Genomic DNA, 16,683 nt, shown 5'->3' with positions numbered 1-16,683 from the left:
TGGCAAGAGAAGACAAAGATTTATTTTTACTGGCTTTCAACTGGTGTTAAGATTGCTTGAGAGACATCCAGTAAATGTGTAAGACCACCACAGATGTGACTACATAGGCATATTCTGTCTATCTTGCTACCACGCCCTCTCATTATAAAGGCACTAACTATAAATAGTATGAAAACAAACAGATAAAATGCCAGAACAAAAAAGGATTGCTTGTATGGACCTCTATGTTTGTATACATTCATGCTTTAAATGTACAATTTTAAAATTAATTTATGAGATCACCTCTATTTTGGCAGTACAACTGATAAAATGAAACATGCAGACCACACAGCTTGACAAAACTCAGTGCATAATTTTGTCAGAATGAAGCAGTTCTTTATCACCCCTTGTGAGCTGGGAATACATTCATATTACAAGGCAAAAAAACTCCCACCCAAAACAGATAACATCTGGCTTCTGTTTAATTCATCTTCTTTTCCACATCTTCTCCAACATCTTTGGATAGTAAAATCTACATCTGACCACAGGTTAAATTGGATGGTTATATTTTAACAGTCTTCATAGTGCAGCAAGGCAAGACAGAGCTGCCTGTGTTCACTGTTCTATCTCCAGGCTGTCCATTTTCAAGTCGGGTGGTTTAAAGCTAATCACTTCTTCATAGGTAAGTTCTGTAAACGTGGGGGGTAAGGGAGACAGAAGAATTAGGTGAAATTCTCTTAAAAAGAAAAATTCTAGATAAAACAGTTCTATAGACTCATGTGACTTGCAGTTTGTATTTCCAGCCTTTTTAAGAGTCCAGATCCAAAAATAGACTGAATTCACTAGGAATCCTTCTCTTAACCTCAGATTGCAAATTAGACTCACAAATACTGTTATTGTACAACATGACTGTCCCCTTCAACTAATTACTAAAACACACAGGCCCTGAAATGGAAACATCAATTATGCTGTCAGATGACCTGCCAAAATGATGTAGTAAAAGACAAAGTGTAATGGAAAATGGAATCTTTAAAAGCACTCAAAGAGGTTTTCAAATATACACTTTTAACTGTAGAGCATGTTCTTTATCATCTCTCAGTCAATTGCCTTCAACATAAATCATTTGCAATTCTGTGCTAATGCCTTACGATCTCTTCTGTTTTTTTGGGTGAGGAGTTATGTGTTACTGTAACTAATATAATTTTAAGGTCCTCTGAAAAAAAATTTTCTTTTGTTTTAGAAGCATGTAACAGTTCTATTTTCATCAAGAAGGGCTTCGCTAGACCATGGGTTCCCTACTATTTTACTCTGATTTAGGAATAATCCTTTATCTTTTCATGCTGACAGTCATGTTGTGTTGTCTGCCTTGGACATTAATGGAATATGTCGTCAGTGGTTGCCTCTTACGTAATTTCTCAAGTTTGATACCATATTTTAAGACCTTATCCTGTTCACATATAACATATAGCTAACAATGCATTACTTCAGGTTCTGTTTTCCAAACAGTAATGTTTAGATCATATCAAACTCGTGCCTATTAGTTTGTTTATTAAATAGCTCTGAGACAGCTGCTACACCTGCAAGTGTACCTACAACTCCTCTAAAAAGTAAGTAAAAAATCTTATGCTTGTGCTCTAGTTGTGTTATGCTGTATCATGGTGCACAGTGACCCACATGCCACTTTCAGTGAAGGATTTCTCTGAAAGAAATTATGTGTGCAGATCTGCAGAGGTGAGAGGATTTGTTAGGAGACTCTTTCAGTGACTGAGCTGTAGATATTAAATAGCATCTGGTAACAGCCAGATCCAGGGAGGAGCTAGAGCAGTCCTGAGTGAACTTGGAGGAAGCCAGAGTCCTCACAGATTGGACACCTGGAACTGTTATTAGAAATTATTCTCACTGGCTGTACATCGTATGCTTATAAAGCTCCTTACCTGCTTCTTGTGCCAGCTGCTCAGCAGAGGTATGTGCAACTGGAGCAACAGCTAAGAGAATGTGTAGCATTCACCTCTGAATAGCATACTTTTGGCCTCTAAAATTTTGAAATACTTTCTAACCGATTAAACACTTTTGTAAGAAATCTATGAGCTTGGGCTGCAAACCTCAGCAGTGTGCAGTGTAGGTCAAGGAAACTCTGAAGCACATAATGTGTAAGACAAAGTGTCTGAAATATCATTTTACTTTGGTGCTAAGTCCCTCTTGGGATCAAGTGCCACTGATTTTTAATTTGAACAGAAAAAAAGAGGAGAATTACGCCATTGATACCTTGAGAAACTGGGTCAATATTTCATCAACACTACAAACATTTTACGCCATCTTACTTAAATGTGGCACCATGCAGTACGTGAAAATAAAAAGTTTATTCCCTAAGATAAAAATATGGCCAGAAGGAAGGAGGAAGCACTGCACATCCTGTGTAATTTTTTAGATTTTTGTCTCAGGCCTTTTTTTCCCCCTTTATAAAGAAGAATTTGACCTGTAGTTCCAGCAAGGACAGTGATGTAGAAAATAATACATGATAAATGTAATGATAAATGATATGATACTGCTCTTCCTAGAGAATTCACCTTCACATTTTCATTTCAGTTTAGAAGTTGTTAAGCTAAGATTGTTCCTGAAATAATATCAACAGAGTTTCATCACAAACAGAAATCAGCTTCATGATTCGGAAATTGTTAAAATTTCCGGTTTAAGACTCAGTCAACTGAAAAAGCAGAAGGAAAAAAGAAATAGTTCACTCTTAAGTCTAGCAGGCAATTGAACTCAGCTCTAAACAAACAAGATGTATGGGTGGTGCTGGAGGCTGCCAGGTTTTGCGGAAGAGAACATGAGTGAGCAATGCCAGCCAATCCTCCTTGTTTGTACAGACACAGTAGACTTCTAGAAAAGCCTTTCCAGGGCTTGAGGAGGTTGATTTATTGTATAGAGAGCCACGACCCCACTATTACCTGTCTTTAAGATGTATTTGCTGTAGTCAGTCTGTTTGTCTCCCCTGCAACGCCCAGGATAAAACATGGCACAAGTGGAAGGGCAACAATAAGACAAGGGAGACATCATAAACCTAACCACTATGCTAATACATTTTTACTGAACCTTCCCAGACTAAAAGTTATAGAATATACAAATAGAAACAGAAGACATTTATTTTATAAAAGACATCTTAAGTCAAGGAAAGACCTTTATTGATAAACAAAAACTGTTAGTTTTCTACAACATTATTCTCAATTTAAAATCTCTAGTAAGGAATTTTTAGCATAATATGTCCCCATTAGACAGTGATGAAATTGGATTGTACTTTTCAGTGTACTTGCAACTGAATGTTTGGCCACCTTACTTCTGTGATACTGCAGTGCAATATGATCATGATGCAAGCATGGAATTAACTAATAAAAGATTGCTGCGGTATTTCTCAAAGAAAGGTTCTGGGGTGTGACTCCTAAGTAAAATCATCAACTCTCATCTCAAACAGGAGCAGTAGCATAGTTTAGTTATTAATCCTAATTTCTTAGCTACCTAAAGAATTATTAACAAAATACACATCCACGGGGAAAATACTACTTTCTGGTTCTGAAAGAGCTAGACCAGAATCCCAGTGTCACTTGCCCTAGAACACTTACTTCAGCTGGGGATCTGATCTAGAAAACTAAAAGCAAAACAGAATGTGTGATTACCTGGTAATAGCATCAGCTTTTAGTTAAGTTGAAGACTGGTACAGGGAATCTAGTGAGGAGATGATAGAATGAGGGAAGGGAGCAAAGTCCAGAGAGGAAACACAAGCCTTTCCACCCCTCCACTCCCACAAGTACATACAGGGACCTGTTTGCCTGAGGCTTAGAAGTTCAAATTCCTCTGGTTAGAAATGGAGGAAAACTGCAATTTAAATAAGGTTTTGTTCTGCTGCATGTATTAACTGCTGTGTGCAATTCTGATACCTTTCCATTCATCTATGGTTCGCTCCTTATTCTCTATTGACTCGTCGTACAGCTCGGCCTCAGGTTCATCATCCGGATCGTGATACTGGACAAAGTATGGATGTGCAAGCGCTTCCGAGGCAGTAATTCTTTTATCACTGTCTAATATAAGCATCTTCTCAAGAAGATCTACAGCTAAGGGAAAAAGAGAAACACGGTTCAAAGCCAGAAGAGATAATTTAGAAATAAAAAAGAAGGCAACTATCGACACACAGTATATCCTCACTCACCTTAAACACGGTTAACATTACTGGTAAACTCACAAAATTCAGGCAAGATAACAAATAAGTTTTAAAGATTTTATACTGTGAGTACAATTTTCAGAGCTGAAGGAAGCTTCTGGTTTGCTTGTGGTATGCACAAAAGTTCATAATAGTCCCTTTGAGATCTGATTCACCTCTTCAGACATCCAAGGACTTAATTCTAAAAAGATCTGTGTGTGCTTGTAAGTTAAATATGTGCTTAAGTTTGCAGTGATCAGGATCAAGTTAAGTAACTTGTGAATAATAAAATGTGGATGTGAGATTACTTTTTTAATTAGCGGCACCAATGAAACAATCAGATGAAAACCCCAAAGCAACTTTACAGGACCCAGAATAAACAAAATATGTTTGAAGTTGACCGTTGAAGAATACTAGAAATGAGAGATATCTGTAAGGCTGAAATTAGTTTTGTATGGAAATTTTATCCTAACTATTTAAAATATTATAAAAAAAATGTTAGCGCTTTCATAAACATTGGCATTAGTTTTTCCTTATCATATTAATACATGACATGCTGTTATGTACCTCAGGCAAATAAATCTCATTTTCTGTAAGAAAGTTTTCACAGCTACCTATATTTGTAAGAATAAAATTGGCATTAATACACAGATTGAATTAAGAAATTGTCCTGTGCAGGGCTAGGAGTTGGACTTGATGATCCTTGTGGGTTCCTTGCATCTCGGCATGTTCTGTGATTCTGTGAAAACATTTTAACTCACAGTACTTCCCTATAACGTGCACTTGATGGAACTGACCAGGCGCTGTAGGGAAATGACTCTGGTGACTCATGGCCCTTTGCCATGCCACAAGAAAAGCTTCACAGAAACATCTCTTTTGCAACAGGCAGAACCAATTGGTTAGACATAAAAGCAATTGTGCAGGATCAGACCAAGGGTTTGCCTAGCCCAGTATCCTGTGTCCAACAATGGCTCATATATTCCTAGGAAATAATACTCAAAAGGATCATTCAAACAGCTATGCTTCCTGGTATGTTCTGCTTGCCAGCCATTTACAGCTCATGGCCTTCCTGAGCTAGAAGTGATGTCTCTAATCTAGATCCCATGACATTTTTATTTATTCCTGCTATTAGCTGGCTTTTGCTTTTCATCCATGGACCGTTTCCACAGGAGATTCCCATAACCTCCACCAGAAACAAAAGACACAGGCTTCATGAAGGGAAAACAGTCTCAGGATGAAAGGTTAAGAAATGCTCTTCTCACTGGTTTGATCATTACTATATGGGATCATATAGCAAAGGAAGGCTTGTGTTCCTATGTTAGTGAAAAACTTCATCTGTATTAGTCTGAATTTCTTACCTAATGGATTGGCACCACGAAATACTGCTTTCAAATCCTGTTGAGGCATATGTGGAAGAGATTCGATATATTTTCTTGCCTAGGAAAAAATCAATATACATACCACATGCAGAGAGGTTAAATTTTGCTCAATAGTAACTACATTAAATCTAAAAACCTCAACATTATGTTTCTTATACATGGAAAACCTTTACATAAAACCATAATGTATGACTTCGTTTTAAGCAATCACTCCTGTATACTGCACAATAAGCAAGAGAGTTTTAAGCAGGTGCATTTTGGAATAAGGGTTGTGTGTTAGCACTTTTGTTATCACCTGCGCTTACCGGTTTATTGCAAAATATCCCCTGGGAACATAGGCATGTAACGTTCAATCAGAAATTTCAACTTAAATCATCTTCCAGTTACCTTCAGCAAAATGGTATCATTCAAACTGCAGCCTTTCCTCCTCTCCTTTTTTTCAACAGTAGCTTCACTAACCAAAGTCTATTCCCCTGGAATAGATTTTCAGATATTTAACAGTTTGTCTTGTCACTGTGGCTGTGAAAGGTTCATCCAAACTCAGCCAGGAAAAGCCTACCTGCACGCCAGATCCGCATTCTGTACTGTACTATACTACAGTACAATACTGTATTATCACAGCTCACATAAGGTCAGTGTGGAGCCTGACATTAAGTAAGCTGCAAATTTCTAGGCTGAGGCAGACAGGGCAGCAAGAGAAGAGGTTGAATGCTGGCCCTAAGGGTTGGGATCAGACAGAACAGGGAATTCTGAAATTGAACAGTTAAAAAAAAAGCAAATGGCTATTTCCAAATCCATAAAAAAACCCAGCTGGTATTTGAACAAGCCTTAATCCTTTTAAAACATACTTGTGTTACACAGATGTCTCTCTCACTTAGCAATCCTGTTAGAAGGACACTATCCGCAGAAGGCTAACTAAGCATCCTTGGCCTACTCAAGACAGCAATGGAAATAAAGTGGTTCATACTAAGCAGCTCCACGGCTTCAAGTGAGATAACAGAATTGTGGAGTTACCTTCTGGACTATTAAGAAGTGACTATAAAATACTGTGACATATCACCTGTACAATCCTACAACCACACTTGGGAAACAGATCCTGTTCCCTACACTGTTGTCTCTCAGCCATCATCTTTATTTCTGCAGCTATGACGAACTGATGTAAAGATATTTTAAATCATTACATAACAAAGACTCTTTTCAAACTGTGTTCTTGTTTAAGAAGGCAGATATATTTACTTTTTCTGCTTCTTGTAAGATGTAAGCATATTCTAACAAAACTCCAGACTGCCATTAGAGACATATTTCAGAGTCTTACTAAAGGAAGAAAGCCTTTATGCATTACATCCTCGACTCTTTAAAATGATACTAGTATTTTCCCTTTCTATTATGGGGGTTGACAGCAGCCAGGCTTTGTTAAAGGATGATTTCTTCTAAGCAGCTGTAGCCTGTCAGGCAGAGGAGGATGTTTAAACACTTAAAAGTCAAACAGAGGCTTTGCTGCACTCACTTTATGCCCCTAAGGTTCATAAAGGCAGCTAACACCTCCTAGAAGGCCAAGGTGTGCTGCTCTTATTAGAGCTAAGTCTTCCAGGACATTAGTTTACATATATATATATATGTATATACGTATATATATATGTGTGTATATATATATATGTATATGAACAGCAGGGCAATAGAGAGCTATCACACATTCTCGCATGAAAGCTATAAATTAGGGCAGAAACAAGGTAGATTTATCTTATCACAAATATCTGTGGATTTGTGGATTATTTGTTTCTCTATGGACATCAATCAATATCATTAATCCAAACATGATTGAACAAGATACCGTGAAAATTACCTCCAACCTTGCCCAGAAGTCCTTTGAAAACAACATAGACCTATCAAAGTATACTTACCAACCTGTCCCCTCTGCTTATATATTCACCACAGAAACCCAACCAACAGAATCCAGATGTTTAAATTACTCTGAAATACAAAATACCTCAGTAACTTGTGCTGAAACATCCCATGTGGCTGATTGTTCAGTTTCCAATTCTTTAATCCTCTAGTTATAACTAAAAATAGGCTTGACATTTCAGCAAATCTCTGACCTTGCTGTTAGAGGAATGTTACGAATTGTTCATGGCTGCAAGCTGCATTAAGAAATATCTAAACAATAAGGCAAAACTACATGGTAAAGAAGAGCTACAATGAAGGAACCTCCTTGCAAGTGGCAATTACCTCCAAGCAAGGTATGCAGCTCCTTTGACATTGCTCCTCTAACCAGGCAGCAGCAGCCCAGAGGTGACCTAGCAGCACTCCCATTCATTAACCTGTTTTTTGTATTCTCCCTGTGCTTTAAAGTTATAATTAGTCCCAGCAAACAGTTTCAGGACTCCTGTAGCTCACTGAGGTATGCTCTGAAACACAACAAATTAAAAGACAAAAGCAGATACTATTTCCAGTAAATAATTAAAGTGCTTAATCCCATGATCAAAAGTTCAGAATCTTACTAGTTGTGGGTAAATCACACATTTGTATACACTACTCTGAAAAACTGTAGTATCTTAATAACAATACACAAAGGCTACATAAGGACCCACAAGACTATAAAAGGACCTATGCTTAGGACAGCACAGTATGAGATTTGCTGTTTGATGCAGTCCCTGGCAAAAGGATGGATGCTTAGTTAGCCTCCTGCCCAGCCATTCCCAGGTGCTGTGTACCCAAAACCTCTGGGACTGTGCTTTGGCTGATGAAGTTTCATTATGCATGGACCTTTCAGAAATATAGCATTGTTCTGGCTCTCCTACTGCTCCTGCTTACTTAACCCACTAATGTACTCATTACTAAGGTCAAAGGAAACCCATCAATATACACACAAGGTGAAAAATAGCTATTAGTATTAGTCTGAAGCGTATACAGAAAAGGTGTAAGATAACAGCTGCAGCTAGGGAGGTATCTGCGTGCTCCTGTTTATCTGAACTTTTACACTGTGCTCATCACCTGCCTTTATCAATCAATATCACATGTCATTCCTCAGCTGGATATCCATGGTTATTGCTTACAGTGAATCCTTCAAGTACAGCTTTAGCAAAGAAACAAAGTAGAAATTGTTCATTTACTAGATTACTATTCTAAAGAAGTCACATGCAGATTTAAAAAGCACACTCTTAACTACGGATATTATCAGGGAAGTAGACCTCATGCAAGGATTCAGAGACGAATAAATATGATTTTCAAATCAGGGATCTAACTCATGCAGAACACACATTATTGGATTCTGATATCTCTGTTTAGAATCCTTACAACAATGGAAACTATGAAAATTACAGACATCAGCTTTAATAACAACAATATAATGCTCTGAGCTGAGCATGAGTTTGAATTTTTTTAATTATAAGAATAGCAACAAATTAAATGATCATCAGGACTATTTGCTTAACTCCTTTCAAAAACTGAGTACATGAGAACAAGTATTAAAATTAATCCAGCTGACAGTCAAGGGATCTGGATACCTCCAAAAAGAACTTTTTTTTAATGGTGGCATTCTAGCAGCAAAAAACAGACAATTTTAAGGTGTTTGCTCATTTCCAAATCAGAGTATCTCTAACACAGTCAGTGACATATGATGCCAATTAGGGAAAGAATGTCAGTTAACCAAATGAAGCTGTGAACTCACATGTTCTGATGATATCTTCTTCAGAAGTTCAGAACTGGGTGTGCCCACAACTTCCATTATTCTCTTTAGTTGATCGATATCTTCATTATTTCAGGGAAATAAACAGCATATGGTCCCTCTGGGTTTAGACAATTAATGAGCTTCCATGTACATAACTAAGATGTCTAAAAGTATTCAGCAAGAAAATTCTACCACAGGCCATGGAAAGATACAAATTCATACCTGCTTAAGCCTAGTTGTGGAGTATCAAATTCTCTACTGTACCAGATTAATCTGTCAGGTACGTCAGCTGCATGAAAAATATTGCTTTTCTGTCCTAGTTCTCAATTTAATATTCTTAAGCTTAATCTTAATAGAACATTTATGTTTCAGCAATCTGAGGGATTTCTGAAGATCAGTCTAGTATGACACAGCACGCAGGGCTAGATGACTAATCTTAAGACTGGCGAGTAAAAAGTTCTTATTTTGTAGCTTTAAAAATCTGTTTTATATTGTTCTCAAGATTAAAACTTTGAAAATGTTCATTTCTCATTGTCATAGGTGACCTGTATAATACATTTTTTATAGAGACTCAAGGTTATTTTACAGCTTTATTTAAATTGATGTAATCATACAACTACAGACAATATTTTATAACAGCAAAAAAAAAAAATCTGAGTTCTTGAAAACTAGATGTATTGATTTTTCCAAATACCATGTATCATGTAATCAAACAGTCTGGGGGACAGCCATCTCCATATGATGAACACCTGGAGAATGCCTGTGGTTACAATAGAGTCTAATGATGCTGAGCACAATAGAAAGGTCAGCGGAGAGACTTGGTCTCAAGCTCTCTTAACAGTATTCCAGGCAATTCTAATGTCATGATGTTTTGCACCTGGCAATAGCTTAGTTTTAGCAGAAGTATTTGCTTTTTGAGGGGTTTTGGAGTTGCAAGAAATGCCAATATTTAGTACAGAAGAATGTGCCTTTGTTTCTTATATTAAAAGCTTTTCTCCTCTGATGCAGTTGCTTCCTCATTCCTTACTATGTGTTTTTCTTCAGCTTTCTTTTATTATTTTACTGCTCTCCTCAGCAACATCTCTTTTTTTTTTTTTTGCTTTCTTTTATTATTTTACTGCTCTCCTCAGCAACATCTCTTTTTTTTTTTTTTTCTCCTGCCAGCACAGGAAACGCCAATGGAAATCCCTGATGCTCCATCAGGGACCACAGCACAGTGCTGCGGAAAAGAGAGGGTTTTGTTGCTCCTGTGACATTTCTGGAACTTTCTGGCTTTTTTTAATAACAGGACACAGTAGGCCAATTAATTTACTTATTATTTAAAAGTTAACTCATTTGCATTTTAGGAACTTCCAGCCTAAAAGCAGTTCTATTTTTAAAAATTGTATTAGCTGATGAAAAAATAGTGCCTTTACTCAGCTTCAGTTCTAGCATGTGTTATTTCAATAAGATCTACACATGGAAGAAGTCTACTCTGTTGTAACTAATTTATTATTTAAATACAGATACACAACAAAGAATAAATGTAACTTATTGTTGGAACATCTGTTACTGGTTTTTATCCTAGCAGTGAGTCTCATATTCAGTTGTCATATACACACTGAACTGAAAGATTAGCAAATTGTTTACTCTTTTACCAGTTTGTGACCTCAAAAACATTTCCATAGAAGCACTCAATTCCTTAGGAAAAAAAGGAAGAATTAGAGAGTATTTTTGTAGCTGCATTTTAAGTTTTATACTAAGGATACAATCATTTCCTGGAAATAGAGCCTTCCCTTTCAATAGCTCTGCCATGATACATCCAACCGACCATATGTCAACTGCCAAAAACAGAGAGAGAAATGTGTACAATGAATCAAAGTGACCCTTAAATACAATTTCCTCTTGGTTTAAAACTATCACTCCATCCAGCTGTAGCAAAATGCAAGCCTTCACAATTTACCTGTTTGATTGTAGTGCATCCAATTTAACATAATTTCTGGAGCTCTGTACCATCTTGTTGCAACATATCCAGTCATTTCATCATCAGTTTGTCGAGCTAAACCAAAGTCTAAAATCTACAGAATAAAAATAAAATAATAATTTTTAAAAATCCTCTTTCACCTTTGTTATAGGCCCTGCTTTTCCCCATTTCTCATTTCTGAGTTTACCATAGTCCCTCACTATCGGTGAAGTAAAACAGGAGCACTCTGCAGATGAGCTCATCTGCTCTCCCTGCTGTATCCCTGTAGCCTAGGGGTCTGCATAAAGATGCTTCCACTACAATGAGCCTGGCCCTTTGTTCTCTAAGGTAAACTTTACATTTTCCATTGACATTCATTTGCTAAAAATAAGCACTGTTGCTATTAAAAATGAAACACTATTATCAACTGGGAATATTTGTGTAAAACGCCAACAGCAAGTGCCAGTAGCCATTTCAAGATCATACAAGCTGATCACAAATCTGCAGAATTCCTGTTGTTTCCCTCTTATGTCTAAGCATTTACCCAAATCACACATCAACCCAATGCCACTAGGAAAGAAACATATCCTGCATAAAAAGATAGATTCAAATCATATACCATCTGTTTTTGGTAGAATTTGCACACCAAAGTAACAAAGGAGCTCTGTTTAGGTACAGATAGGCTTGATTGCAAAATGTTCCCCTCCATATGCTTTTCCTTGCTTAGTTTACATTGATGGGAAGTTATTTCAATTGATTTTTTTCTGTTCATCTTTGCTTTCTATTCTATTCTCTGATTAGTCTATGTCCCACTAATTATGGACCCTAGCTCTAAGAGAGTCTGCTGTGAAAGTGTACCATCTGAGCCTCAGTGCTGTTAAGTCAGTCATCTGAGCTAGCTAGCATCTCTTCACATAAAAATGTGAATAAGACCATTGAATATCTCCTGTGCTGAGATCCAGGATTATTTATTAAGCTGATGGTTAATCCTTTTCATTGGCAATAAGAAAATTTCAAGAGGTTCATTCAAAATTCCTGTTATAATCCAATTAAAAGATATGAAAAGCCTAAATAAAAATATTAAGATATAAATAAGACATTAACATCCTTGTCTATAATATACTTTAAAAGCATAATGTATTTCTTAAATAGGGAAAGAAAAATATATGAGGCAAATGAGGCACAAACAATGGTGTGAAGCTTAAACACTAATGCTCTTATATTTATAAGGGTTTTTGCAATATTTTTCCCTAACAGCTGATCCCTTCTATCAAGTATTGTACACACACATTTTCCTTCTTTCTGTTTCTAGTTCGTTTTTGTTTGTACTTGGAAATATCTACTAGTTTGTTCTATTAAAAATAATTTGAGGAAGTAAAGCTATATATATAAACAAAGCAGAGAGTGGTGTAACAAATGCTAGGCAGGGAGGTGCACAGATAGCACAATAATAGAAGAAAAGCAGTAAAAACCTCCTTTACTTACAGTACAAAAATACAGCACACATTTTAGAGTGCATGATCAGAAACAGATGACCCATAAAATTTCACAGATGCTGAACATATATGCATAAAGACATTAAAGAGATAATAATGAAACTTGCTGAGCATCTGCAAGTGTCACTGAACCAAACAGGAACTACAGTTTCTCACCACAAATCCGGATTAGTGCAAGAACCTAACTGCACTACTCTTATTCGCTATTGTGATTTTTTGCTGATCTTGTAGTATTTGGAGTCTTTTCTTAAATCTCTCGCAGCTGGAATAAAGTGATTACATCAGAGTATTAGAAACAGGGAGAAAGATGTTTCTGGCTGTCATGGTGAAATGCTAAATTTCTCATTCTTAGGTTTAAAGGCTTAGAAAGCTACAAGACATCTTTTCCTTTTCCTGAGTCTCATGCTTATGATGCAATATTGTATCACACGGACACAGAAAGAGATGTATTTATTTAGATGTGTATATTAAAAATAGCATCTGAGAAGCATGGATTACAGGGGTTTTTTTGGTTGGTTGGGGTTTTTTTTTGGTTGGTTTTTTACTGCCTATAACTGGTAATACTGATATATTTTTTGCCATCATTACTTAATTTGGCTTATATGTTCTACAGATGTAAAAATGAAAGTTTTTGTAAGGTTTCGTCTAAACATGGCAGATGCAGATACATATCACAGGTCAGGCTTCCAAGATATACTCAGTTAAGTACTCACTCATGGGCCAAATTACTAGCTATTATTAGCTAATTATTACCCCCACCATCTGTGGGGTATATAGGGATGAACATTTTGCAAAGATTCTTACATTCATATTAAATTAGCATTTGGGAGAAAACACATGTTCATGGAAATGGTTATTTTATGCCAGCGGAGGAACAGTAGCAAACAGTTGAAATTAATGGATTCAGAAATAAAAATGGTAGCTAATGTTTTCTCAGAAAACTGTCATCTTGAGAGCTTTTTTTACAACATTCTTCATTACAACAACATGATACTTACCCTCAATTCACAGTCTTCATTTACGGCTAGGTTGCTGGGCTTCAGGTCCTGTGGTAGAACACAGTTAGTCAAGTACTATTTTAACCTTTTAAAGTATATTGTAACTATTTCTTAGTAACACACTTGATGCACAGAAGGACACGTTCCATTCATTTTTATTACACCAATGAGTGAACTCACCCGGTGGATGATTCCAGCTGAGTGAATATACTGTGAGACAAAAAAGAAAAAAAAAGGTAAGATTTGAATTTAGAGGTGAAGGGAGGTAGAAGTCACTTGTCTTATTCTTTTGTTTCTGAGACTGACTGTTTTATATACAGAAAATACTTACGTCACACCACATTTTCAGATCAGAGGTATGTCAAACTTCAAAACCTCCCTGTTTTGTCTTATCCAGAACTGGATATTTCAAGAAAGGTAACCATGAGTTACTAGATTCCACCACAAAAGAAAGTACTTGCAGTGATTCTTCTGTTGAAAATTTCTTCCCAATCTGGAATTTGTTCCAGTTTTAGCTGGAACATGTTGATCAGCTAGTGTCTCAGTGAAGTCACAGTACAGAAAGGTGACTTAACATCATGTAAGAGACCAAAATACCTACCTAGGCCATAGCATTACCTCAGGTCCACTTTCAAAGCAGAGACTCAAAGCAGTATTTCCACGGCTATTTAGTGTTTCTGCTATTTTACATAAAACATTTAAAATCGAAGATTGAGAAAAGCTTATTCTGTCATTGCCTATCATTCCCTTGTCAGGATTAACAGCAAATTTATCTATCATATTACTTATCAACATCAGCAAGACCTTGAAAATGTTCTGTTTCATTCTCTAGAGGTGAATTCACCTTTTTTAGGAGCAGTGATTATATGCAAAATCTGTATAGCAACTGGGAAAACCCAAAGAAAACACAAGGGCATTCTCCGTGTTCCAGACCTAAGCACTGTTTATCAGAAGGCAAGGCCACCTCTCAGTGCTCCTCACAACAGCTGCGAGCGGCTCAATGAAGATGAAACCGAACTACTGCTTGTGACAGAAGGGGCCGTGCCCCTGCTCTGCTGAGACGACCACAAGAGCTCCTCTCGGTGCCACCAAGCAGTGGTCTACCAGCCAGCTCAGAAGCCTGGAAAACTGCAGCTCCACACTGACACTGATTGCTCATTTGGCTTCTGCAGGATGCAAAGCCTGTGCTCCACACTGCTGAACGCACCTACCACCACCAGCAGGCCCAAAGCATACTCAGGTATGTGAATACAAGTTGCAGTGACTCCAGCATAGATGTGAGGAGATATACATGATATACATGATCAAATGTTCTCCAACTGGAATTTCAATTCCGGAAGAGACAAGCCACTTCTCTTCGAAACAGAGCCAGAAATGCACCTGAATGCATTTCTGAAATTAATATTTACTTAGAGTACAATTCTTACTATGATTTAGCTCTTACACAAAAGATAGACTTATAAACAAAACCTCAAGCTGGATAATTAATGCCAGAATCCATCTTCATAATTAAGCTATTAACTCATGTAAATGAGACAAAATAATTAAGGTCTAGGTTTTGCAATTTTTATTCACTAAAATCTGCACTTAAATTGACAAAACCTGCATGCATGAATAAGAACTACTGTCTCAGGCACAAGGTGACTTGATGAAAATCAGGTAATAAGTATATTTCAGAACCAGTATTTACCATGGCTTGCTTTCAAACATACACTTATTTTCCGTGTCTAAAATATCAATTACTGTTCAGTTAGCTACTAAAGCAGCTGACTCCTCTCTTTTCTGTTTGCTTATACCCAGGAAAATCTATACTGGTCTGAGAAAAAACTTAGCACCCAGTAAAGGGAAACATTACCTACTTCTTCACCTGTTTATAGACACTTATATGTTTAACATCAGCAAAATTATACATATTTTGATTCTTTTGGAAGCAAATCATGATGCATTTTCATTGCCAGTCACCTGTGTTATCTAACTGTATAAATTTAAACTAAAGGAAAATAATGACTTTACAGGCAGAGTAAATCCCAAGTGATTGTGTGCAACACTGTACATGGCTGGGATAAATTTCTACTTCCAGACATTTCCCAAAGGACCCAACTGACCTGGTTAGCTCTTCATCTATGTGGCACTCTCTACAAAAATCAGGACTGTGGTTTTTCAAACTGGCTTATGTCTTTCAAAGCAAAAATATGAGTTACTTGCCATATTGTTCTTTATCCATTTCACATTTTTCAGAATTTTTGAGACACTATACAGCAAGTGATTGTCCTGCAATAGTAACTTAAATAGAACTAATCTAAACATTCAAGAGGAGTATTCACATGTATTATGCATATAAACATTGGCAGGCTTGGGGGTCTATTTCTGGTTAGAAAAACTATCTGATAATTTCTGAAATGATTGCTGCTACCTGTGCAGTCCTAAGACATGCAAAAAAAAGTCCTTACGTACTGTCATTGCAATGAAACAGTCATTACTACAACACTTAGATTGTGGACTCTAAAACTCTTGCACTCAGCCAGTACCTTAAGACCTCGAAGTAACTGATAGATGAGAAACTGTATATGATCATCTGTTAACTTCTGGCACTTCACAATGTTATTCAGGTCAGCACCCATTAAATTTGTCACAAGATACCTGTGAAAATAAAACAGGGAGAAGAAAACAAAGAAACACACCTCATTTAAGAATGGCAGAATGTAAATCCTTCTAGAAGAAACACATATAAAGAGTATCTACATATGCTCATGTAGGTTCTTTTTCTGTCTAATAACACAGTTTATATCCTTTAAATCAACTATGAGCTTTAATAATGCAATCACTGCTATGAGATTTGGTATAATGAAAAAGAAAAGTCCTTACAGTATATTAAAAGCTTTTATCTCTGTTTTCTCCATGACACAATACACCAGTGATGCAACGTATTTTTTGATGAAGAAGAAGCCTCACTCAAGACCAAAATGGGAGCATTACTAGACCTGCAAGGCCTTGGAGTATCTGATGATGGAGGATGGAAATTAACATTAG

General features: G+C 36.7%; 1 protein-coding gene across 2 annotated transcripts in view; it reads right to left on the bottom strand.

Annotated features, from left to right (window-relative positions):
• MAPK11 (mitogen-activated protein kinase 11) overlaps positions 1–16,683 on the bottom strand; it is a 32,497-nt gene continuing 15,814 nt past the window's right edge. For both annotated transcript variants that reach the window (XM_017818220.1, XM_017818221.1), the window contains exons 4-12: positions 16,182–16,293; positions 13,834–13,863; positions 13,654–13,701; positions 11,160–11,274; positions 10,966–11,037; positions 9,218–9,297; positions 5,530–5,608; positions 3,912–4,085; positions 1–668 (exon numbers count right to left, since the gene is read on the bottom strand). In XM_017818220.1, the coding sequence (XP_017673709.1) occupies positions 595–668; positions 3,912–4,085; positions 5,530–5,608; positions 9,218–9,297; positions 10,966–11,037; positions 11,160–11,274; positions 13,654–13,701; positions 13,834–13,863; positions 16,182–16,293 (784 nt within the window). In that variant the 3' untranslated portion in view covers positions 1–594. The remainder of the gene's footprint in view (positions 669–3,911; positions 4,086–5,529; positions 5,609–9,217; positions 9,298–10,965; positions 11,038–11,159; positions 11,275–13,653; positions 13,702–13,833; positions 13,864–16,181; positions 16,294–16,683) is intronic.

The sequence above is a fragment of the Lepidothrix coronata genome, unplaced genomic scaffold, assembly GCF_001604755.1.
Source record: "Lepidothrix coronata isolate B3197 unplaced genomic scaffold, Lepidothrix_coronata-1.0 Scaffold66, whole genome shotgun sequence".
Classification (NCBI taxonomy): Eukaryota; Metazoa; Chordata; class Aves; order Passeriformes; family Pipridae; genus Lepidothrix; species Lepidothrix coronata.
This window is presented reverse-complemented; position numbering and strand designations above follow the sequence as displayed.